Here is a 24,144-nt window from a genome sequence, read left to right as displayed (position 1 = left end):
TTGATGTAACATTTGACAGGCAAACGATTCAAGCCACCTCTTGAGCCAATCAGACCCTGGGGGAACTGTCACAAGCAAACCCCACAAGCTGGCAGCATTAGAATGAAAATACTTCCTGTGTGTGCGTGCATATGTGTATTTAGACCTATATTTGCATCACATGGCATTGAAGTTCTACCCTTCACTGAAGCCTGACTCATGCTGCATGTTCAAAGACTCCCCCTCACGTCCATCTGCTGATGTACTCAGTATCTATCATTCAGTTGCATGTGGCTTAAGTGCCGTGTCAACACCATGCAATGCTTTAATGCCATGTTTGTTCATTCTTTCAAACAAATAGCATACTATATACAAATTTCTTTGCAAAAAAAAAAAAATGAATGTGAATCAGACACATAACCTATTCTTAAAGGAGTAAAGAAGAACAAATTATAAATAAGATAAAAAATAAAAATACTAAGTGCCAAAACTACTTCCTCTAAACAAAGTTCACAATCAAGAGGGATTATCTGAATGGACAGATCTGGACCCATTTTCATGGTAAAGGTAACAATTAAAAGAGGTCCAAAAAATTTTAAGAATTTGAACAGAGCAATACAAAGGGCTGACTAGGTAGGGGTTTCTGAATGTTGGCACTCTATGCTTTAGACTCATGTAATTCTTTGTTGCAGAGAACTGTCCTGTGTACTACAGAATGTTTAGTAGCATCCCTGCTTCAACCCACTATTTAAAAGTTTGGGGTATGCTCTGTGAACGCAGATCTCCTTGATCTGATAGTAGTAGGTTCAGAGAAGTAAGATCTGTTAATAATGTTATAAAATGGCTAGTTAACATCCTTGCTGAGAGGACTTTCAAGAGTTATTGCATAATTAAACCACTTATACACAATATTTTCCTTACCAACTAAAGGAAGACAATCTCTTTCTGTCAAAAGTTTTATGTGTGTGATAATATTTTACAATAACACTTTTTCTTTCTTTTTTTTTTTAATTTTTTTTTTTTATTTATTTATGATAGTCACAGAGAGAGAGGCAGAGACATAGGCAGAGGGAGAAGCAGGCTCCATGCACCAGAAGCCTGATGTGGGACTCGATCCTGGGTCTCCAGGATCGCACCCTGGGCCAAAGACAGGCGCCAAACCGCTGCGCCACCCAGAGATCCCTTTTTTTTTTTTTTAAAGACTTTATTTTTAAGTAATCTCTACACCCAGCATGGGGCTCTTGAAAGTACAACCCGGAGATCAAGAGTCACATGCTCCAGTGACTGAATCAGCCAGGTGCCAAAACAGTTTTCTTTAAAAAGCTCACATTTTATTTTATTTTTTGGTGCTAGATGTTTTTGACTTTTATATCAGACACACGCCTGCCTGACCTTATTCTTGAATATACATAACTCAATTTTTATACCAGCATTTATCAAAGATAAATTACAAAGTGACTATAGTTTTCCCCTTGGTTTCACTTATAGTAATAAGAACAGTCATTTAATACATATATTTGTAACTGCTTTAGCATTATTACATCTTTATTTGGAGAATTTACTTTGAACACCTAAGCAAGGTACTTTGATATGTATAGAAAGAGGACTGGATAACAGTTGAGGAAAATTTGGCCAAGGAGAACCGTATCAATTCCAGGTACAATCCTCACTACTCTGAGCCAGGTGGAAAAAGCTGTTAATATCGAACCCTTATTTAGTGAACACTTACTATGAATCAAGTGCTCTGCTCAGACTTTACATTTATTAACTACTAATTCTCAATCACATAAGGTAGTTAATATCCTCCACAAAGCTGTTCCTGATCTTTGTACCCAAAAAAAGCAGTATTTTTTCTATGAGGAAACTCAGAAACAGAGAGGTTAAATAACTTGTCCAAGTTAACAACTGCTCTGAGGCAAGCTTGAAACCAATCACCCAGGCTCTACTGGCTCCCACAGCCCACCTTATTAGGCAATGCTGGGCCATATGACCACAGGAAGAGCATTCTTTTGATTTAAAATACTATCCATTTTTTACTGGAGTAATTTCAGATATAATAATCCTGGGGTTCTCTTTTTCAAATCTGACACTACAGGTATTACTGTGGAGGATAACACTAGGACTTTTTACCTAATAAGGATCACACTGTGTTACAGAAGTGTCCAATTTTAAAATATTTTTAAGTAACACAACTGAGACTAATCGCCAGCTGGACAGTCTGGCTAAAACACTAATAAGAGGTGTGCTGTAAGCTAAATAGGCTGGCTCTAAGGACAGTACTAGTATTGCTTTTTTTTTTTTTTTTTTTTTTTTTAAGCTGGCAACATTCCTGGGCTAGGAAGAGAAAAAGACTTTGCTTGCTCGTTCATTTGTATGTTTTTAAGTTTTAAGCCCACAAAGAAGTGAAAATATCTGAAGGGGTTGCTGAGTTTTTTAACTGGTAAAATACACATAACATAAAATTTACCATCTTAACCATATTTAAGTGTACAGTGGCATGAAATATATTCATGGTGTTGTACAACCACCGCCGGCATCCAACCACAGAACTCTCTTCATCTTCCCAAACTGAAACTATACCTAACTTCTTATTCCTCCTCCCCCAGGCCAACGGCCACCATCACTCTACTTTCTGTCTCTATGAATTTTACTATTCTGGGGACCTCACAGAAATAGAATCAGACCAGTATCTCTCCTTTTGTTACTGGCTTATGTCACTCAGGATAAAGCCCTCAAGGTTCATCCATGTTGTAGCATGTGTCAGAATTTCCTGCCTTTGTCAGGCTGAATAATATTCTATGTACATGCTATATTTTGTTTACCCATTCATCCATCCATGGACATTGGGACTGCTTCCACCCTTTTTGGCTATTAAAAATAATGCTGCTATGATCATAAGCATACAAATATCTCTTTAAGTCCCTGTTTTCAGTTCTTCTGGGTATATAACCATAAGCGGAATCACTGGATCATATTTAAATCTACATTTAATTTTCTGAGGAGCCATCATACTATTTTCCATAGTGGCTGAATTCTTTTACATTCCCAACAGCATACAAGAGTCCCAGCTTCTCCACATCCTCACCAATACTCCAATACTTGTTATTTAGGTTATATTTGTTTTTATTGGTTTTTTTGTTTGTTTTTTACTGTAGCTATTCTAATGGGTATGAGGTGTTATTTGCTCAATTTTTTAAAAAATTATTGTTGGGCAGCCCGGGTGGCTCAGCATGTTTAGCGCTGCCTTCAGTCCAGGACGTGATCCTGGAGACCCGGGATCGAGTCCCACATCAGGCTCCCTGCATGGAGCCTGCTTCTCCCTCTGCCTGTGTCTCTGCCTCTCTCTCTCTCTCTCTCTCTCTGCCTCTCATGAATAAATAAATAAAATGTTTAAAAACAAAATTATTGTTTAAGGTTGTATCTGTATCAATCAAGAATATTATGTGAAATTAAACAATTCACTGATTTTTATTTGGCCTTGACAAGAGTTACCTAAGATCTGTGGTAACATTACTATAATGCCACTAAGCATAATTTTGGAGAACTTATATCAAAAGTGAATTTATGAATTAAAGGCTTATGAATAAGCTTTTAAACACAGTGTAAGCATTATAACATCTGCAGCAGTATTACATTCTGCAATGCTTGGATGTAATAGTACTTATTTTGATCAAGCTCAAGGGTCACCAGTAGCTTTATACAATCCTGGGGAGTCAGGTCTGTTTGTAGTCTGGGTAGTATCACCTGGCTACAATAGATGTAATAATAGGAGGAAAAGACTAAGCCAATTCAATATAATATAAATAAATATACTGAAAGTATTAAAAGTATATTAATAAGATCAACAGGACAAAAATTTTTATCTCACGTGCATTTGACTTTTAACACCATATAGCTCCTTTGAACGGTTTTAGTGTATACTTTTTATTCTAATTCTAATTTGCAGTTTTATCACTCAAGTATAATAGTCTGAGAAGATATTAATTACTTATTAGCCATACAGGTCACATATTTTGGCTTTGTAGAAAAAACAAGGCTCTTCATCTAGACCCCTCATACAGTCTCAACTGGTGATATTATGTAGAAGAACTTTAATTATTAAATAGCCTCTAAATAACAGACATATTTATCATTTCAATGTTTTAGTAACTAATTTTTAAGAGCCAATTAAGAATACCAGAAGGGCGCCTGGGTGGCTCAGTTAGTTAAGTGACTGACTCTTGATTTTGACTCAGGTCATGATCTCAGGGTCCTGGGATCGAGCCATATGTCGGGCTCCATAGTCAGCATGGAATTTGGGATTGCCTCTCTTTCTCCCTCTGCCCCTACCCATGCTCACATTCTTTCTCCCTCCCCCCCAAGTAAATAAATAAATCTTTTTAGAAATACCAGAAAATGCAACCTAAATAATATTTGGAATTGACAGAAGAAGCATCTTAAAATAGCTGACTGTTAAACCTTCAATACTAGAGTAATAGGTTCTATCTTTAAAATATCTTATGGATTCCAATAAGAACCTATAAAACATACTGACATGCTTGGATGAAAGAAAATATCTTAGTTTAAGTTTTACACTGAATCATATTTAGATGCTTCAACAACTTCGTTAGAAATTTTTAGGTAGGGATCCCTGGGTGGCGCAGTGGTTTAGCGCCTGCCTTTGGCCCAGGGCGCGATCCTGGAGACCCGGGATCGAATCCCACGTCAGGCTCCCGGTGCATGGAGCCTGCTTCTCCCTCTGCCTGTGTCTCTGCCTCTCTCTCTCTCTCTCTCTGTGACTATCATAAATAAATAAAAATTTAAAAAATCTTAAAAAAAAAAAAAAAAAAGAAATTTTTAGGTAATTTTAATCCCTCCCCAGTGGTTATTAACACGAAGAATCTAGGATTTAGTAATATAAAGTTCCAGCATAGGGATCCCTGGGTGGTGCAGCGGTTTGGCGCCTGCCTTTGGCCCAGGGCACGATCCTGGAGACCTGGGATCGAATCCCACATCGGGCTCCCGGTGCATGGAGCCTGCTTCTCCCTCTGCCTGTGTCTCTGCCTCTCTTTCTGTGACTATCATAAATAAATAAATTAAAAAAACAAAAAAGTTCCAGCATAAAATTCCAAATATAAGTATGAATTTTACACACATATTTAAGTCTCTACAATTAACAGGTGGAAAACAAGGGACTTTCAGGGGTACCTGTAGGGGAAAAGTGCCCAACAAGGTCCCCAAGTTGGCAGGACATGGCTTTGTTCAAGTTACATCAGCTGTGCTGACATATCGAGATCCCAAATTGCCCTAAATCAGATGAGCTATTTCTTAAAACTTGAAACACTAACAAGAGTTCGATGTACTACACTTAAAGTGTTTGAACTTAGTTATTTTTAAAGGTTAATTTAAATAGTTACTTGTTTTACCTGACCAATTAAAGTAGGGGTTGGCCTCAGGCTAAGGATAGTACATTTTTAAAGGGTGCAATGAAACAGAGGACTGACATGGCTCACAAATCCTAAAATATTGAATTAAAGCATAAATCAAAGTTCTAAAAAGAAATGGTCTCTTTTATACTTTAATCAATAGCAATTTACATCACACACCGTTCATGTGAAGGATACCCCATGTAAGCACAAAATTCTCTCTGAGTCTGTCCACCCAAACATTACCTTCCTCTTCTGGGGTACGAAGCTGTTGCCTGGGCAGGACTACATTTCCCAGCCCTGCCTGATCTGGTTACAGTCACAGGGCTATTTCTTCACCACAGACTGTCAGCACAAGTGATGTGTGTCACTTCAAGGCAGGGTTTTTTAGGAAGGAATTATGCTTTCTCCATATTTGCTTTCTTTTCACTGGCTAAATGCTGAGTGTTGAGTCCTTAAAGGAGGTCAAAGCCACTATCAGCCAGGACCACCACAGGAGACAATACATTTCTACTGTGCTAAGCCACTGAAATTTGTTACTACAGTTACTGAGGAAAAAAGCTGTAACAGTCACTACCATAAATGTTGTATATTTGCTGCCTTTCACATTTAACTAACTTCTACTTAATTTGGAAATTCTCCCAATCATCCTTTAAAAAAAAAAAAAAAAAACTATGAAAACAGAATGTTTATATTGCTGAAAGCCGTCTGTTTATTCTAGCCATCAGTCTTTTTCCTTGACAACTGGCTACTGTTGCTCTTTTTTCTGTTTACTGTATGCTCAGATGAATTTTAATTTAAAAACTCAGTATAACCACACTTCAAATGAACCAAAATTTAAAACCATTCCTGCTCCACATATGTAGTTCAAATGATGCGGCATTGAGACATTACCATATTCCACACAATGACTAAATTACAGAAGCAGAAATTTTAAAATGGATTAAAATAGCCCCTCTTCACTTCTTTATTGTATGTAAGGGCCAACAAACCATGAGAAGGGTAATAAATTTCACTTAACCTTGAAACACTAGTATCTTCCAAACTAGAAATTTCCGAAAAAACAGAACCTTGGTATTTTCAAGAGCTGCATCTTGACACCGTCACAGATTCAAAAATATGTCAGTTATGGCAAAATGCATGCTTCTGTAACATGGATTCTCTCAAACTCGACTGGCAATATGAGAATGACAACAGTGTAATGGGAAAGCAGTGTTGGTTCATGAGTGATTCTTCCCAGCAGGTTAATGTTTTGAAGCTATCAAGGGCAAGATTTTTCACAAATAAGAAAAACTTCGAGGGAAAAACAAAATGAATACTTTAAGAAAAATGGTGATAATCTTATCAAAGTTTTACCTTCCTTTGGTACAAAACGGTGGTTGCTTTATCGGCTTCAGTACCCATTATGCTTACCACTACCCTTGAGAGGCTTGTGAACAAATTCGTGAAGGTTATCCCTTATATCAGAGCTTTAATTATGGTGAAACTGGCCTCCAGTAGAAACTGGTAGCTCCAAGAATCCACATATCAAAAACAAACAAAAAAAAGCATGTCCCAGGGTAAAATAAGGACTAGAATCATTTTGGTATGGAGTATAAATATCACCCAGACTATTGTGCTGGTATTTTTATTCAACTGTCACTGTTTTTGTTAGTGCTCTAGTTACAAAGTTCCACAGTTTTAAGTAGTCTAGCCTTAATCCTATTTTTCCCACAGTTGTTATTTTTAACACGTGAATTTTGCAGAATGAGAGGTTTTTCAGGAACATATGTATTACACTACATTAGATATGAGCCTATCACAAAATGAGATAGTGAACTGCGCATGCCAAGCGAACAGACAAAACAACACAATCCAACCTCATAGATCCCCCATTCGAAATCCTTCAACATGTCTGACAGGTGCTATTTCATTTAATCCCAGACTGCTACATCTAAAAAACTACCTAAAAATTCTGTGGTCCCTATCAAACAGGGGAAACCATAAATACAGTCCACAAATGCTACAAACATATTCTCTTTTTCCAAATTTACAATGGAATTGCTTTTAACTTCACCTTCGTCTTAACTTTTGTTTAATTTGCAAATAGAGTAATAGACAGCTTCTTTTTTTCCAGTTTAAAAGTACATCATCGGGCAGCCCCGGTGGCGCAGTGGTTTAGCGCCGCCTGCAGCCCCGGGTTTGATCCTGGGGACCCTGGATCGAGTCCCACATCAGGCTCCCTGCATAGAGCATGCTTCTCCCTCTGCCTGTGCCTCTGCCTCTTTCTCTCTCTCTCTCTCTCTCTCTCTGTGTCTCTATGGATAAATAAATAAAATCTTTAAAAAAAATAAAAAATAAAAAAATAAAAGTACATCATCTACTAGGTCTAAGCAAAACCATTTAGGATTGCTTAAATTTTGAAAACACAATTTCCTTTTTAGAAGACAATCTTTTGTTCAGAGTCAGCTTTAATGAAAATTGCCTTAAAGGTAAAATGGCAGCATCATACATAGACAGGGCTCTTTAGAACTACTATCTAGTTGACTACTCTAAAGGTTCATTCCTTACAACCAAGATGACAGATTTGAGAGTTTTGCTCATTTTGATCCAAAATTAAAGGATCCAATCCACACTGTGCTTGCCCATACACTCTGTGGGCAGCCACTGAATCCCCTGACCCCAAGATTCCCAGTTACAAGAAGCCTGAGTTTTCTTACCACTGCCACAGTGCATTCCTAGATGGAGCCCGAAGGGATGTTATTTGGGTATGTGCAGATTTTAGGTGTCCTTGCTGATCCACTGTACTGATAACCCTACCAACATGGAATAACAGAGTAAAACACTGTATGATCCCTTCCTTAGTTATCCTCCCTCTGCCCACAAATCTATAAGGCAAAATGTAATTAAGTCATTTTTCTTCTCTGCTTCCTTCATTCCTATCTCTAATGAAACCCATTTTGTACCTTTTAGATCACTTCTCTCCTTTCATTCACCAGTTTCCTTTTAGGAATCCTATCCTTGGCACTGACTTCAACAAATAGGACATTTCTGAAAATTCGAGACCTGAAATTCACTCTAAATTGAAGATCAATCTCCCCAATACCATAAAATGCCTCTAACCTGTTATTTTGGAACACCAGCAGTGGTAATTTGTGTTAATGACCCTGAAGTACTTCAAACTTCCAAAGAAGATTGTGAATCAAAGGAATATTCAATTATATGCCATACAGTTTTAAAGTTAAATGTCTACAATATCCTAAATCTTTAGTATACATACACATGGCAAATCTAGCTATTTGATTAATACACTTTTACCTACCCATTCCAACTAAGAGTAAGGTCCAATCGGAGATTGTTTAAATAGTGGTGTGATCCATTAAAATCATCATCACAGCTTACATTCCACCCCTCAATACATAGTATGCCCAGTGCTTACGTTTGCAAAAAACTTTCCAAGCAATTCTAACATAAACTCCTTCCCCTTGAGAACTACCACCACTACAAATATTGTAAAAATCAGCCTGTACAACTGTGATTATCACCTCTGTGCAGTGCTGAGGCAACTTTGTGAAAACACAGGCTTTAAAATAGAGAGATTCCAAGGCCCTCCCAGACCTACTACATCATAATCTGTTATGGTGGTACTCAAATATCCAACTCCCAGATGATTCCAAAGCACAAAGTCTGAAAACAACTGTTTTATAATCTTAAGGATCTTAAGAACTGCTATTGTCAGTGACTAAGAAGTCACCAAAGAACCAACATAGGAGTGCAGCATTTAGGTAGGATCTGCAAGAATAAAGAGTGGCCAGAGAGTGTGTGGTCAACCCTACATAGTCCTTTCGATAATACAGAAATCCGAGGGATGGAAGGTGCATCTACCCTGAGAAAAAGATAAGGGTGAAGTATAGAAAATAATTTCCTAGGGATATGGACCTAATGGTACTACTCAGTTGCTTGAATAACATTAGCAGTTACAATTAACCAAGAGTCATAAACCTACCCCACTATCTGCACAGTTTGAGACATCAGACTAGAAATCAGAGGTCTCAGGGGAACTTAGCTTTACATCAAGAGTGGTTCAAGAATATCATTTCTCCACTTTCAATAATCTGAACAGCAAAGTACCAAAGTAAAGTAATTAGCGAGAAGAGACTTCTGATTACAAGAAGTCTGATGAAGAAAACTGCACATATTTTTCCCATCAGTGAGATCTGCCTTCAAAACCTTTTTCCACCTGTTACCAGTAGTATCAGATTACTTAACCTCTCTAAACCCATTTCTTCTCTGTATAATGGGTGCAAAAACTCATTAAAATTTTAAAAAGACAGTATGTGTAAAAACAGACTTTTCTATATAGTTTTCTTTCCTCCTTAGTAATTTCTGTATCTTTCCTCCACCCTTCTTTAATTTTAGTCAGGCATACTAATAGTTTATACATGGTTCTATTAGTCCTTACCTCAATTAATTGCTATTACACACAAGAAACACGAGACATACTTTATTTTGTTCCTCCAAAAGTAACATGATGTTTAAACTCTGTTTACTGACAACCCACTGAAAACCCATCAGGGCCTAGGTTCATACTAATTTCTGAGGACAGATTTTTGTTTTTTTTACTCTTAGGTACTGATTCCACTAGAGAAGTGTCTCTCAAAGTTTAAAGAAGGTAGGAATTACTGGGGAGCTTAAGATACAAATCCCACAATGCACCAACAATTTCATAATTGGTAACAGGCAAGCATTCTCAATGGCTACTAATGCCAGGAAGTAAAAGGTTGCTAAGAAACAGAATATTGACACTTTGCCAAGTTATTAGCCAACAAATTACTTCCTGACTGCAAAGGGGAAAATGTACTTTTATACAGAAAAATCTGGCATCAGGATCTTAACCAGGAAATAAAACGTAGCACCACTAACAGCGCAACAAACCAGGTACCATGTGCTTACTGAAACATATGATGCACAAATAGAAAGTAAGAAGCAGTATTTTAGGCAAAAATACGTAGCCCGAATAAAATCAAGCACACAGATGCACCTTCAAGTTTACACAGAAAAGACGTAAGTCAGATGACACTTGGAAAAAACAATTAAGCAATTCAAAATATAGAACATATGAGAACCAGCCTAGACTCTGCAAAAGTCAATTATCATGAGGGAAATAAAAATTAAGAGAATTGTTCTAGAGTTACAGAAACAAGAAAAATGTGTGAATTGTTATTTAATTCCTGTTTGGAAGGAGAAAATCTAAAAGATAAATTGTTGGGGACAACTGGGCAAATGTGAATATGAAGCAGCTATTACATGATTCTATAAAATTATGGAATAATTATTGAATTATTGTTAATTTTCTTAGATGGGATAATTGTATTACAGCTATGTAAAATTATTCTAGTTATTTAGTATTTGAAGTATAAAGAGGTACAATCTCATAGCATGTTAGACACAAACACAGGCTGACAAAAATATCTATTACTGAAACCAGGTAGATGGTAACAAGTATTCAACATATTATCCTTTCTACTTCTCTGTATGCTTAAAAATTTCCATAATGAAGTTATGAAAAAATACACATTCCCTGGCCCAAATCCCTGAGGCTAATTCCTTAGGCTGGCAATGAAGTAAGCCCACAAATCTGTGTTTCAATTATCCCTGGGCCTATCCTAAAATTCAAGATGTTCTCTGACCACTCTAAGAAATACAGCTGAAGAAGAAAGTAGACTGTGTCTGCTGTCTAGAAGAGTTTGGGTTCTTAATTCCCTGCCAGCTCTATTTTATTGGCAGGCTTCCCAAGCCATAGATTTGGTATCTTCCTCACCTTTGCTATCTTTCTTCATGTGTCTGGTATATTTAAGATGGACTGAAAAGGGGACATAATGGTAAAAGACAAAGTTTCTATTTCATGTACCTCTGATTCTTTGAGACCATCTCCCCAAGGTAAGCGATAATTATCAACTCTACCTCCCTTCCAAGAGTGCTATAAAGAAACCTTGCTTACCTTTCTATGAACTGAATATTCAAGTTTCTTCCTAGAAATGAGTAATGAGCATACAGTCCAATGTCTATAAATTGATAACCAAATAAAACAGAAAAAGCATCCTCACGATTAAAAAAGACCAAATATTGCACTCAAAAGTTTTGATTACAACAATCTAAAAAGCTTATGCTCAAATAGGGCTACTAAAAGGCTTTTACAAACTAAAAGGCTTTTACACAGCAATGGAAGCCAACAAAATAAAAAGGCAATGGGAGAAGATAGTCACAAAAGACATATCCAATAAGGGGTTAACATCTAAAATATATAAAGAACTCTTACAACTCAATATCAATCAATCAATAAACAAACACTCGAATTAAAAAATGGACAGAGGACCTGAATAGATATTTTCTCAAAGACACACAGATGGCCAACCTGCACACAAAAAGATGATCAATTTCACTAATTACCAGGGAAATGCAAATTAAAACCACAATGAGATATCGCCTCACACCTGCTAGAATGGTTATTATAGAAAGACAAGAAATATAAGTGTTGGCGAGGATGTAGAGAAAAGGGAATCCTCATGCACTGTTGATAATGTAAATCTGTGCAGCCACTATAGAAAACAGTATGTAAGTTTCTCAAAAAATTAAAAATAGAACTACCATACAATCTAGCAGTTCCAGCTCTAGGTATAAATCCAAAGGAAAAAAACACTGAAACAAAAACACCTTGAAAAGACGTATGGACTCCTATGTTTTAAATCATTATTTACAAATACAATAGTCAAGATGTGGAAGTAACCTAAGTATCCATCAACAGATGAATGGGCAAACAAGATGTGGTGTATTATCCAGCCATAAAAGATGAAATCTTGCCATTTGAGACAACATGGATGGACCTATAAGGTATTATCTATCCTAAGGAGGTAAGTCAATGATTTCACTTATATGTGGAATCTAAAAAACAGGGCAGAAAAAAAAACTCAGATACAGAGAACAAATTGATGGTTGACAGAGGGGAGAAGAGTAGGGCAATGGAAGTGAAGGGGATAAAGGGCATAATCTTCCAGTTATAAAATACATTTGAGGCAGAAATGTAATGTACAACAGAAATATCGAATTACTATGTTGTATACCTGAAATTAATGAAACACTGTACATCAATTATTCTTCCATTAAAAAAAAAACTATTTTAAAAATGGATATTTCAAGATGGAAGTGATACAAGAAACTTTGTTAGCAATATGTAAAATACCTAGGATTTGGTGATTTGTTTTAAGATGTATTAAAATAATGTAATATACCAAGATTGATTCACATTAGACAGAAAAATCTAAAACTGAATCCTATGTAGAAATGTATTAATGACGTTGTAATAATATTCAGTGAGTCCTCCAAGCAACACCCAGAAATATATATGGAACCAAAAAAGTACCTATACCTTAACCTAAGTAAAATAAAAACAAAATTTACTTAAAATTATTTCCTAAAACAGCTCACAACTAACATGGAAGCTATCATTAAAAAAAGGAATTTACAAACACTGCTTTTTCAAAGTTAGAGAATACATACCAAATAACAAATTGCAGTAGGTGATTTTGAGGTTCTTCTCCAGTAAGGTTATTAATCTTAGTGAAACAATTCAGAAAACCTCCAAAATATATAGCTGAGATATATGCATTGCTTTAGCTTAATCTAACAGTAAAAAATGTAAAAGATTACAAAAAATGAGCACTTTAAAAGACTAATTTTAGCCGAAATTATAAATTCACAAAATTAGCTAATAAACCAGCATTAATAAATTTTCTGGAAGTCTAAACTTCTATAAATTTTAACATTAACTACAGGAAGACATAAAATGCCTCTACAGATAGCAAAGTTACTAAAAATGATGAGAATGTGTGTAGTATGTCAAAATAACATATGGTAAAATTTCAAAGCAGTCCCTGGGAAGCCTATACATTTTTAAATATTTTATTTGTTCTAACTAGAGCATGAATTAAAAAAAAAAAAAAACTTCAGAGTACTAATATCGATAGCATAATAAACTTTAAAATTGAAGAGACCTTAAAAGATCATTAACTTTAACTCATGACTTGATAAATACGAGAAAATTAAGGTCAGGGACTTTTTTTGTAACTTGAAGAATGATAAACCCAATTTCTTAACTCCAATGTTCCCTTTATACCATGTTACATATATCTTGTTCTTTTTAAAAAAACAGAAAGCTCCAATAACAATAAATAGTGGATTGTCTTTAGGCAAATGTGTCAAAAGTCACTGAATTTTTTAAATGAGGCTGTATGTTCATGACTTTTTTTTAAATTTTAACTTACCAAACAAACAAATCCAGAATTCTAACTAGAAGAAAACAGGTAAATAGAGCATCATAGAGAATAAATTAAAGTGTTAGCCATAAACTTGTTTGCAGAGAGAACACTGTAAAGCAACCAGCCCAGGGTGAAAAAGGCAACATGTATAAATAAACACAGTTTACTTAATTTTGCATCCCACAAAATCTTTCAAGAGTCCAGAATTTATCAGTTACATTTGTCTAACTTGGAATAAAATTTCCAAAATCAAAGCAAATAATGTTAAAAGACAGAAATGAACTGTTTGTGACTTCTGACATGTGCCAACTAGACTTCCAGAATGCTAGACTTCTGTCATAGAGTTTAATGCTTTGTTTCTGGGATCATTCTGGAAATCCTATCCTTCCCACTAGTTGCAATGTTACTCAAAGCATGCCATTGTTTTCATCACCTTTCCTTGTAAATTCAGCATAAATGTCAAGTTTTACTCTTTCTAATCTCTCAGAAATGAGAAATACTCTTCAGAGATGCTCTCTCTCTTCATAGTCAGTCTCCTTTAGGAAGCAGTTCTTCAAATTATATATGTAACTCTTCCCCTCATCACATAGTTCTATGATTTTTCAGGTGGTGGGAAGAGGAAAAGATGACTAGATAAAGACAATTTTGTATCTTTCTCTTTGATGATATCAAAGGGTCTTCTTGCCCACTGCAAAACTATAAAATTATTATCCTACATTTTCCTTTAGGTTTAATATCTTCTGTTTACATCCTTAATTCTTTTAGAATTTTTGTTTTTATACGGTAGAGATCAGTTCTTCCCCCATTTGGGTAGTCATATGCCCCCAAAATCACTCGTTAAATAACTCCTTTCCCATTCATGGATTAGAAATGCTTTACTATCTACTAAATTCCCACAAACCTGTCTATTTATTCCCACAAACCTATTTATTCTGCTTCACTACCTATTTGCCTAATTCCTCTGCCAGCCACACATTGTTCTAGTTATTGACACTGAAGAGCACAACCATTTTCTGATTTTTCTGATCAGTCTCAACATTTTTCAACACAATTTTTTTGGTTACACAAAAACGTTTACTTTTCTCCGATCAATTTTTTCTGAAGTTTCTCCTCAAAAAAAAAAAAAAAAACTTTACTGAGTTTTTGAACCAGAATTTCATTAAATTTACCAATAAAAATTTTTAAATTATTTTTAAAATAACTGAGATGCCATCTAGTAATAAGATACATAAAGCCACTTACACACGCACACTCACAAACAAATACATGTATACAATCTTCATTTGACTGTGACTAGTACTCTGGCCCCATACAAATGAAATTTCCTTATTTGCAAGGTAACATTTCCATTCCTAAATCACAAAATCTTAGAGCTAGAGGGACATTATAGATCATCATTTAGTCCAACACCTCTTGTAAACTCAGTTATGTTTACCTCAAGCCTACTTGAGAATCATTTCAAAATTAAAATTAATACACCTTTTACATGCAACATAATCATAAAAGTACTCCTCGGATCACACACAAGGCAAAGAAGTGGGCTGCATTTACTGAAGACTGCTTTCAATTTAGGAATCCTTTCAGAATAAGATCTATACTCAGCTCAAAGAAAAAAATAGAGTACCATAAGTACATTCACTTGTAACAGCTCCAAGTACTTTTTCAGATACTCATGTTTCCAAGATAAATCTTTTTGTTACAGTGTGTCCAGGAACCAAACTTCATAGTACCTCATCATTCCATTCCCAATTGTTGCATCATATTTATTAATAACACAAATCCAACAACAATCTGCAAGTGGAATAAGCTGAAACAATTCTAAAAGTGTTTCTCAAGCCTGGCTGCCCATGTAATCACCTGTGGAGCTTCTAAAAATAAGCTTGAGTGGGTTGCACCCTAGGACCTTCAGTATGTTATTTTTCTTTTTTAAAGCTATAGTAGGTTCTGTTCTCAGCCAGAGTTAAGAATCACTATTCCAAAAGATTCAACAAAAACAAAGATCCTTAATATGTCAAGTATCCCTATATATGGGGTGGGAGGGTGGGTGGATGGAGAACTAGTAATGAAAAAGCATCTTCACCAGCCTAGCAATACTTGCTGCCAATTAAGAGAGTGTGTCCCTACATTGTCAATCTTAAAACAGAAAAAATTGCGGGAGTCCCTTGGTGGGTACTCTTGGTTTGGCTCAGGGCACCACTGAGCTCAAGGTTGTGAGATAGGGCCCTGAGTAGGGCTCCATGCTCAGTGAGGAGTCTACTAAGTAATTTCTCTCTCCTTCTCCCTCTCCCTCTCCCCCTACTCCCTCTCCTCTCTTCCTCTCGAATAAATAAATCTTTAAGAAAAGAAAAAAATTGAGAAAAACAAAGTTTTTTTGACTGTTCATAGATTTGATGGGGCCATTACGATGTGTGAAACCTCTCCATTCCTCGCCCTGGAAGGCAACCCTCCACCCCACACCATCTCCCAAGAGAAAGGACCGCTGATATTTACTTTAAAAATGGCTAACACTATTAAGATTTTATATAAATTCTCCTTTTACTTGGTGAAATAGAAGGATATAAACACATCCACAAAAATAAATAGGGAGACTAATGATTTGGCCATGATGCCATGACATTAGATGAAATTTTGTTCAAACTGTCGCTTCACTACCGTGGAGAACGGCCAACAACACACTGACCACCCTCTGAACGCAGCACAGAAGTAAAGAAAGGCCATTACACCGAAGAAAAACACTTACATACAATGCAAATATGCGAACTAAATCAAACTGTTCTGAAGGTCTAACCCTCCAAGAAAATGATCACACTTTCTAATAACAACACTTTCACTAAACTGAAGCCGGGTGTGACTCATATTCCTGTTATGAATGACTCATATACCTTCTATCCCTGGGACAAGCACCTGAAAAATAGAGCACACAAAGCTATACTATAAGCTACATGTTAAGTAATTACTGAGGGTAAAGCATGCATTAAACAGACCTCAATCACACAATAATACTCTGCAAAAGGTTCATGAAACCAAATCATCTCACCGACAACTGTTCCATGCTCCAATTCTGGCCTAGCCAAAAATATTTTCTTATATTCTGTAAACTTATTTGATGAAACAGTATCAAGTATGTGCTATCTCCAAAGGAAAGGCATCACACAGAGAAGTTTTACCACCCTACTATCAAGAAAAACTAAATTCTCTTAAATAAGCACTAGGATTTGTCAAAGCAAGAGTTAGATAGCTTTACGTTAGGAAAAAAAAGAAAAAAGCCATGTGAAGAGAAAAAACCACAGAAAAAACAAAAGTATTTGTGGTTTAGTGGAATCCATTTTAACAATGTACAACTCTCCCAACATCTTTTCTTAGAAATGTGGCCCAAATCAGTGATAGAATTCCTAGGCCTTGGCCTTTTTGTCACATGACCACACGAAATAGCAAAATTTAAGTAGCAAATATAATTAAGGAAACAACTGTAACCCAAAAAAATCTGGAATAAAAACTCGGATGATGTATGATTAAGTAATTGCCCCAAAATTAGAACAAAACAAAGGTAAAAACCTTTCTGTAAAGCATTTCAAATGAGTATCTTCATTTAAGCCACATGTCTAACAGGCACCAAAGAGCAGATCCTGCTCCTGGAATATTTCAAGTAAAACCAGCTTTCTGGAAAAAATTGAAATAAATAAAATCCTTCTTCAACAAATACTTCTTTTGAAGTATGGTTACCTTGGAATAACTAAGTTAATTCACATATCTTTTGACACTTTATACTTTCAAAACTTCATGAAATATTTAGACATATATTCTAATCTGGAAAAAAATTATAAATATAGTAAAATCACAGGCATCTTTTTAAACATACGTATGCCACTGCAAATCTTAAAAGTCCAATGAAGATCTGGGAAACAAATACACCACCCTATTTTAAACAACTTTAAATCCTAAATCCACACTTAAAATGTACTTGTTGGTTTGTTCCAAAATCTGGACTTCTTACTTTGCCCAAATACAATTAATTAATCAGTTGGGGGGGGGGGGGGGATGTTCTGCCTAAAAAACTTGTGAAACTGAACTCCATTTCATTATGTCCAAAAAGCTTACTGCTAATAACTATCTAGGATGGATTACATTAGGAACAATTCTCTCAGGAACTTTAACCTGACACCAAGATTCTTACTGCTAACACTTAACGAGCTGAAGACAGGGAGAGATAGGGGACTTCAGCTTGTTCAGAAGAAACCTAGTTATTAAATTTATGCTGTTATATTTTACTAGTATTTCAAAATCTTTCTCTTCCCCATTCTTCTAGTCCTGCTCCCCCTTCGTTCTTTTGCATCTTACCAATCAGAAAAAGTATCCCCGGTATCAAACACACTACCTTTTGATTCTATATGGATTTGGGTGTTTAGAGATGTTTTTAGATTTAGATTTGAAATTCAAAACATGTCTCAAAATTTTTACTTGACCCCAAGCTACACTCAAAATTGCTAAAAGTTAATCTTTTTTTTTTTTTTTTTTAGCCCTATTTTATCTCCCCTACCTCTTTCTTACAAGCTTATCATCAGGAAACCCAGTTATTTGCAGACAAATACAAATAGCCCTTTTGCTAGGAGAAAAAAAAGGGGGGGGGGCTGCTTGGTTCAAGCTAGAAAGACGAGTAAACAAGCCTGGGAGCACCAAGAAAATCAAGAACCACTCACTCGTCCCCCATCCTTAATCTGCATATAAATTCTATAGGACAAAGTTCTCTTGCATTCACTTTCATGATTTGACTTAATTCAGTCCCATGCTTTCTGAAACGTTTTTATTTAAAACTGTGAAGAGAGAGCTGGACAAACAATTCAGAAAACAATGAACTTTTACCTCCCATAACTCGAGTACATCTCAGTTAACCGAAATACTAAGCACCTAAAACCTCCTACTAGGTGCAGAATTCAGGGCCCAAAACGTCTCCTCCCAGAAGCAATGTACCTGAAGAGCTCTGTGTCATTTACCTTCATTTAAGATTTGTTTCTTGCAACTGTTTACCTACAAACTCAGTTTCCAGAACACACTCAAGCTGATTTAAATTGGAGGGCACAGATTTACCAAGATCTTAAGGGGATCCCTTCCTTAGTTTAGCCAGTTAAGATTTACAGCCAAAACAACATCTGCCAAGTGGTTTTTGAGGGGCTCACCACGCACAGGAGAAATTTACAAAAGAAGGAAGGGCCGCAGGGCCAAGCTCTGGGCTTGTGTAAACATAAATCACCTACGCACTGGCCTGGCTACCAAAACCAATGTCCCTCCAGAATAGGCGTTCAGGTGGTTAATTGACTTCCTGGAGGTGAGAGTTAAACGCTTACACCCACCATATACTACACAATTTTACCTGTCACCAGGAAAAGGGCACGTCTAATCCAGCTACCCCCCCCCCCCCCAAAAAAAAAAAAAGTCGTTTTTCCTTCAAGGAGGGCAGCGGTTTGGAGTCATTAGCAGGGGCTGGGGATTGCAGGGGGGGGAGGGGGCGTGGAATAAAGGAGTGCTAAAAGGAGAGGCAGGGCCCCACACAGGCCACTGCGGAGAGAAGACTGGGGAAGAGGGGAAGATGTCTCACCGGGGGGGGGGGGGGCGGGGGGGGGCAAAACCGAGTGCAAAACCGGCTGGAAAAAGGGAGGTCCCCCCGCCCCCAGGAGACGAGCTGGGGTGCAGAGAGAGAGCGCTAAGGGCTGGTTACCTTGGGATACAGGGGAAAGGGACATCGGAAACACAGAGGTCTTCCGGAGAGGCGAGGGACGGAAAGGATGAGGCAGGGTCTCGGGTAAGTGCGAACCGGGAAAGCAGGCAGGCAGGCAGACAGACAGACAGACAGACGGACCGCGGGACTGGGGCCTCCCAGGGCCAAAAGGCGTGGCCAGGGATCCGGATCAAACGACGGTCTTTGGGAGACGCCAGGGCAAGTGCGCGGCAAACCCCTCCTTCAGGACCCCGGGCCGGGCCAGACCCATCCGGGGGGCCCGGCCGCGAGGCACCTCGAGGGCAGGACGCGTCCGGAGGGCCCCGGCCCGGCCCGGCCCGGCCCGCGGGGGCCCTCGGCAGGGCCGACTCCGGCCCCGGCCCCCGCCCCCGCCCCCGCCCCCACCCCCGCAGCGCTCTTACCTCCACACCTGCCCCATCTGCAGCAGGTGGATGACCGACTGCCAGATCCACACGGACAGGCGGCACAGGCGCTGCGCCCCCGGCGTGGCCGAGGCCCCCGGGCCGCCGCGGGCCGCGCCGTGGCCGTAGCCGGCCCCCATCATGGGGGGGCCCCGGCTGCTGAGCCCCTCCACGGCGCCCAGCCCGCCGCCCGTGTAGTCCTGCACGAACCAGCGGAAGCTCAGGCTCTGCACCAGCAGCGACGGCACCAGCACGAAGAAGAGGGTCAGCCCGAAGAAGCCGTAGTCCCCCTTGCGGTAGTAGTCGAGGGCCAGCCACAGGTCGGTGCCCACGTCCCCGAAGAAGACGAGCAGCGCCAGCACGATCCACAGGCAGTCGAGCCACGGCCGCTCCACCTGCGGCGGCGGCGGCGGCGGCGGCGGCCGGGCGGCGGGCGTCGGGGGCTGCTGGTCCGCGCCGGCGGCCGCGGGCGGCTGCAGCGGCTGGTCCCCCCCGTCGGCGGCGGCGGCGCTGCGGCGCGGCTTCCTGCCCAGGAGGGAGCGCAGGCAGGCGGAGCGGCAGCCCCAGTAGCACGAGGAGGTGTTGCAGCAGTGGCAGATGTGCAGCGAGCTGCTCTCGCCGGGCTCGCTGCCGTCGCCGCCGCCGCCGCAGCCGCCTCCCCCGGGCTCCCCGTCCTCCTCGCCGCCGCTGCCCACCGCCTCGTCCAGGTTGTGCAGCTGGGCGAAGCCCACCCCCACGCCACCGCCATCGGATTTCGCCGCCATCTTGACTCTCTTCCCAGCTCCGGAGGTTGGGGGGGGAGGGACGGGAGGGGGGGGGAAGAAGGCAGGGAACGGGGAGGGGGGGAAACGAATGGAGAGGAAGGGGGGCGGGGAGGAAGCGGGGGAGCAAACGAACGAGGGGGGAGTGGGCCAGGGAACCCCCTCCGCTTCCGGGTAGTTGGCGTCACTTCCGGGCGAGCCCCCCAATCGCACGGCGCCCGCAGCTCCCCAGCCCTACCCTCCCGGCCAAGATGGCCGCCCTCCTGTGCCTCAGCTGCTGGGCGGGGGACCGGGGGGTTCTCCCCGCCAGGGCTCCCCTTCCCCTCTTCCGTTGACCCCGAAACCCATCAGGTTGACCCCTCGGCGTTTCTGAATCCCGCTGGGCCGAGTGATGCGGTCCAAAGTGATCCCTGGAGGGGGCAGTGCCAGACGTTTTGGGGTCCCCTTCCTCAGCGTCGCAGCTCACAGCTTTCCTCCAGGAGAAACGCCCCCTAACACCCTCCCGGCCGCTGGCGGAGGGGCGGGACCTCTGAGGGAAGGGGCGGAGCTAGTGCAAAGCAGGTGATTACGTGTCACTTCCGGGAGATAGGATGACCTCATTGAGTAGTTAGGCACCCCCCCCCCCCCCATCAAGATGGCTGTGTCTCACCTCTTTGGTTGTTTGGGTTTTTTTTTTTTTTTTTTTCTTTCAAAATTCTCTCCTACTCTTTTTCTTATTTGGGGAGGGGGGGGGTCTTGAGAAGTTACATAAATCAGTTTAGATTCCCACACACAACTTACTGATTCTCACTTGTATTTAGACACCTCCCTCCTCTGTTGACCCCCTGATTTTCTGGTCACTGACAACTTTACCATCTTTAGTAATAAAGTTTCCATCATTTCCTTAAGAAAACTCCAAACTCCAGCTAAAAGTCAGCCTATTGAGGCTTGTACATTGAAGATTAAATTGGCACTCGTGACCTTGAATGTATTTTCTTCATCATTGAAATGTATTTTTACCAACTTCTTTTTTGAGTATATATATGTGATTTTAAAATCATGTGACCTTAATTTGTAAAGTTCTGAACTAGCCAGCGTTTAAGCTGTGTCAATTACTCATTCAAGCTCTTTGAATGTGTTAAGACTGCCTTTTAGAATTTTTTTGGTGCTAAAGCTCTGTCAGTAAACATGGCTTTAAATGAGTGAAAATGTTATCGTTGTGCGATATCATTAAGACAGGTGCAAGGTACACGGCTTAATGTTAACAAATTAGAAAAGTGGAGCACCACTGAGTGGATTTGAATTACAATGATATAGTGAAAATATGTTTGAAGACAGACCAAGCAAGCTACGTGGTTACAGTTGTTACTGATCAAGTAAAAAAAAAAAACACTGTGAAATTTAAAAAAAAAAAAAAGTTTTAAATCCTGAATTCTGTCCTTGACCAACAGATTCTTGTGTTCATTTTTCTGATTCTGCCTACTTCTATCTTCAGTGAAACCTGATAAAGCCATAATTTTCTTTGGAATACTGAGGAAAATTTAGGTAATATTTGCACTGAAGTTCTGTGGAAGAAAGGTGCCTTTGAAATTTTCAGTATTATTTTGAGGTATATGGTATTTAACACTATAGCATCTAGCTAATTGGGAGTGTCAGAGCAAACAAGGTTTCCATATTTTAGGACACAACTTTTCGTGAGCATTTATGCTAAGGTAAATCCTGTAAAGACTTTACAGAAAGTACTCATGGAGAATTTTTACCCCAGCCATTGAGGAGGGAGGTAAGGGGAAAGGGAGAGAAGTAATTCCAAAATCTACTTTGGGAAACAAACCACATAACTGTACTCCTTTATTTCATATTATGATTTAAATCTCTTTTTCCCTACGGTAGTAAAAATTACAGCCAGCAGGTAACAATACGTCTGCATATAGATGACATTCTATTTCTTTACTAAATCTGTATTAATGGCATTTTAGAAAGACAGATTAAGTGTAGATTAGGACTGCCTAGGTTTGGATCCCAGTTCCACTAAAATAATAATGTGAATGGTAAAAAGGAAACCACAGGCCCAAAATAGCATCACGCAGGCCAAGTCACCAAACCAGGGCTTAATATCTCACTGCAGTTTTGACCTCACCCAGAAATGTAGTCTTAACCAGTCATTCAGGACTTTTCTGAGTGGCACCAATGAAGTAATCTGTCACATGGACCCCCTCTATCCACCAAAGATGAGACAATCCTAATAAGAACCATTGTCCTTGCAGCTAAGGGAAGAAGACCTTGCCTGGTACAACTCTTTCTCTTCTTTTGCTAGTAACTTTTGTGCCCATCCTCCTTCCTGTAAAAACCTTCCACTTTGTAGAACTCCTTGGAGCTCCCCTCTACTTGCTAGATGGGATGCTGCCCAATTCATAAATCATTTAATAAAACAAGTTAGATCTTTGCATTTACATGGTTGAATTTTTGTTCTTTAACATGAATAATCTGAGCAGGATAATTAATCTCCTTAAACCTCAGTTTCCTCCATTGTATGATAGAAATACAACAGTACCTTCTCTGAAAAGTTGTGGGGTAGATTAGAGGTGGTAATCCATTGGAAACTCTCAACAGGACACCTGATAGGTAGTGAGCACTAAATAAATGATAACTGCTATTTTTATTACCATTGCTGTTATGATTCTGTTTGCATAATACCAACGTTTTACTTAAATTCCGTCATTCAGTACATTTGGGATCTCTAATAAATGTAGGCATTTTTAAATATTCCTAGGAAACAGATACAATTAATTTGTGTTTTCAAGTATATTTTCTCTGCTTAAGCCTGTGAGGCTATGAAATGAGATACAAAAGCACGCAACAATGACATATTTATGATTCCTATTTCTCTGTGCCCTGAAAGAACATAATCTACTAGTGAAATTAGCTAAGTAAATTATACTCACTGTATAAAGCTGACAAATGGGACTGAATCTAAAGGGTTTATCACAATTGAAATTTCAAGTAGATATATAAGATTTGCAGGCTATCTAGTGATTTCAACTTTACATTTGCTATTTCAACAATTTTATCATTCTGACTTCTGTGAAAGGGATACATTGTGGAATCCAGAAGGTCCTAAAATTAAAATCAGTTACAATGATAACAAAGCCGTTATGAAGACTCATTGAAAGGTTAAAATAAATTTTGGCTGTGCTATGAATAATACTTTTTTTACCCAGAATTTTGGGGCAATTAGGCATACCAAGTGAGTTCAGAGCTTAGCAACAATAAATAGTGAGCACTCAATAAATTTTGGTCAAATAAGTGAATTGGTTAATTTTTGAAGTAAATGAAATTTACCCTTTCAAATGCCTCCCCCAAATTGTATTTTACATTTGATAACATAAATCTTTAAAAACCGTTGATGTATTACAAAGATACCTTGATTCTTTAGTAAACAGGGAAGAAATAAATAAAAAGAAATTCATTGACCGCTGGTCTGCTTTCTTCAGAGCATACCAGTTAACCTTTTCTGAATGACTTGACCTTAAGGCAGCCTTATGCTAAGAAGCTCTGTCTATCCTTGAGCCTACTAAGGATATTTTTGTTTTT

General features: G+C 39.0%; 1 protein-coding gene across 10 annotated transcripts in view; it reads right to left on the bottom strand.

The window, feature by feature from the left end:
* XKR6 (XK related 6) overlaps positions 1 to 22,979 on the bottom strand; it is a 319,189-nt gene extending 296,210 nt beyond the window's left edge. For 5 of the 10 annotated variants that reach the window (XR_012016445.1, XR_012016453.1, XR_012016454.1 and 2 more), the window contains exon 1: positions 19,814 to 19,949. Coding sequence is in view for 1 of the 10 variants with exons in the window: in XM_072796068.1 (XP_072652169.1) it covers positions 19,814 to 20,577 (764 nt within the window). In the remaining 9 variants the exon portion in view is untranslated. Of the gene's footprint in view, positions 1 to 12,920; positions 13,044 to 15,302; positions 15,440 to 19,391; positions 19,727 to 19,813 lie in introns of those variants that run through there. The other 5 variants (XR_012016450.1, XR_012016447.1, XR_012016452.1 and 2 more) reach the window with 5 other exon arrangements.
* Between the last annotated feature and the right edge of the window lie 1,165 nt (positions 22,980 to 24,144).

This window comes from Canis lupus, chromosome 24, assembly GCF_048164855.1.
Source record: "Canis lupus baileyi chromosome 24, mCanLup2.hap1, whole genome shotgun sequence".
In the NCBI taxonomy this organism is placed as follows: Eukaryota; Metazoa; Chordata; class Mammalia; order Carnivora; family Canidae; genus Canis; species Canis lupus.
Note: the sequence above shows the minus strand (reverse complement) of the source record. Positions and strands in the feature narration are given on the sequence as shown.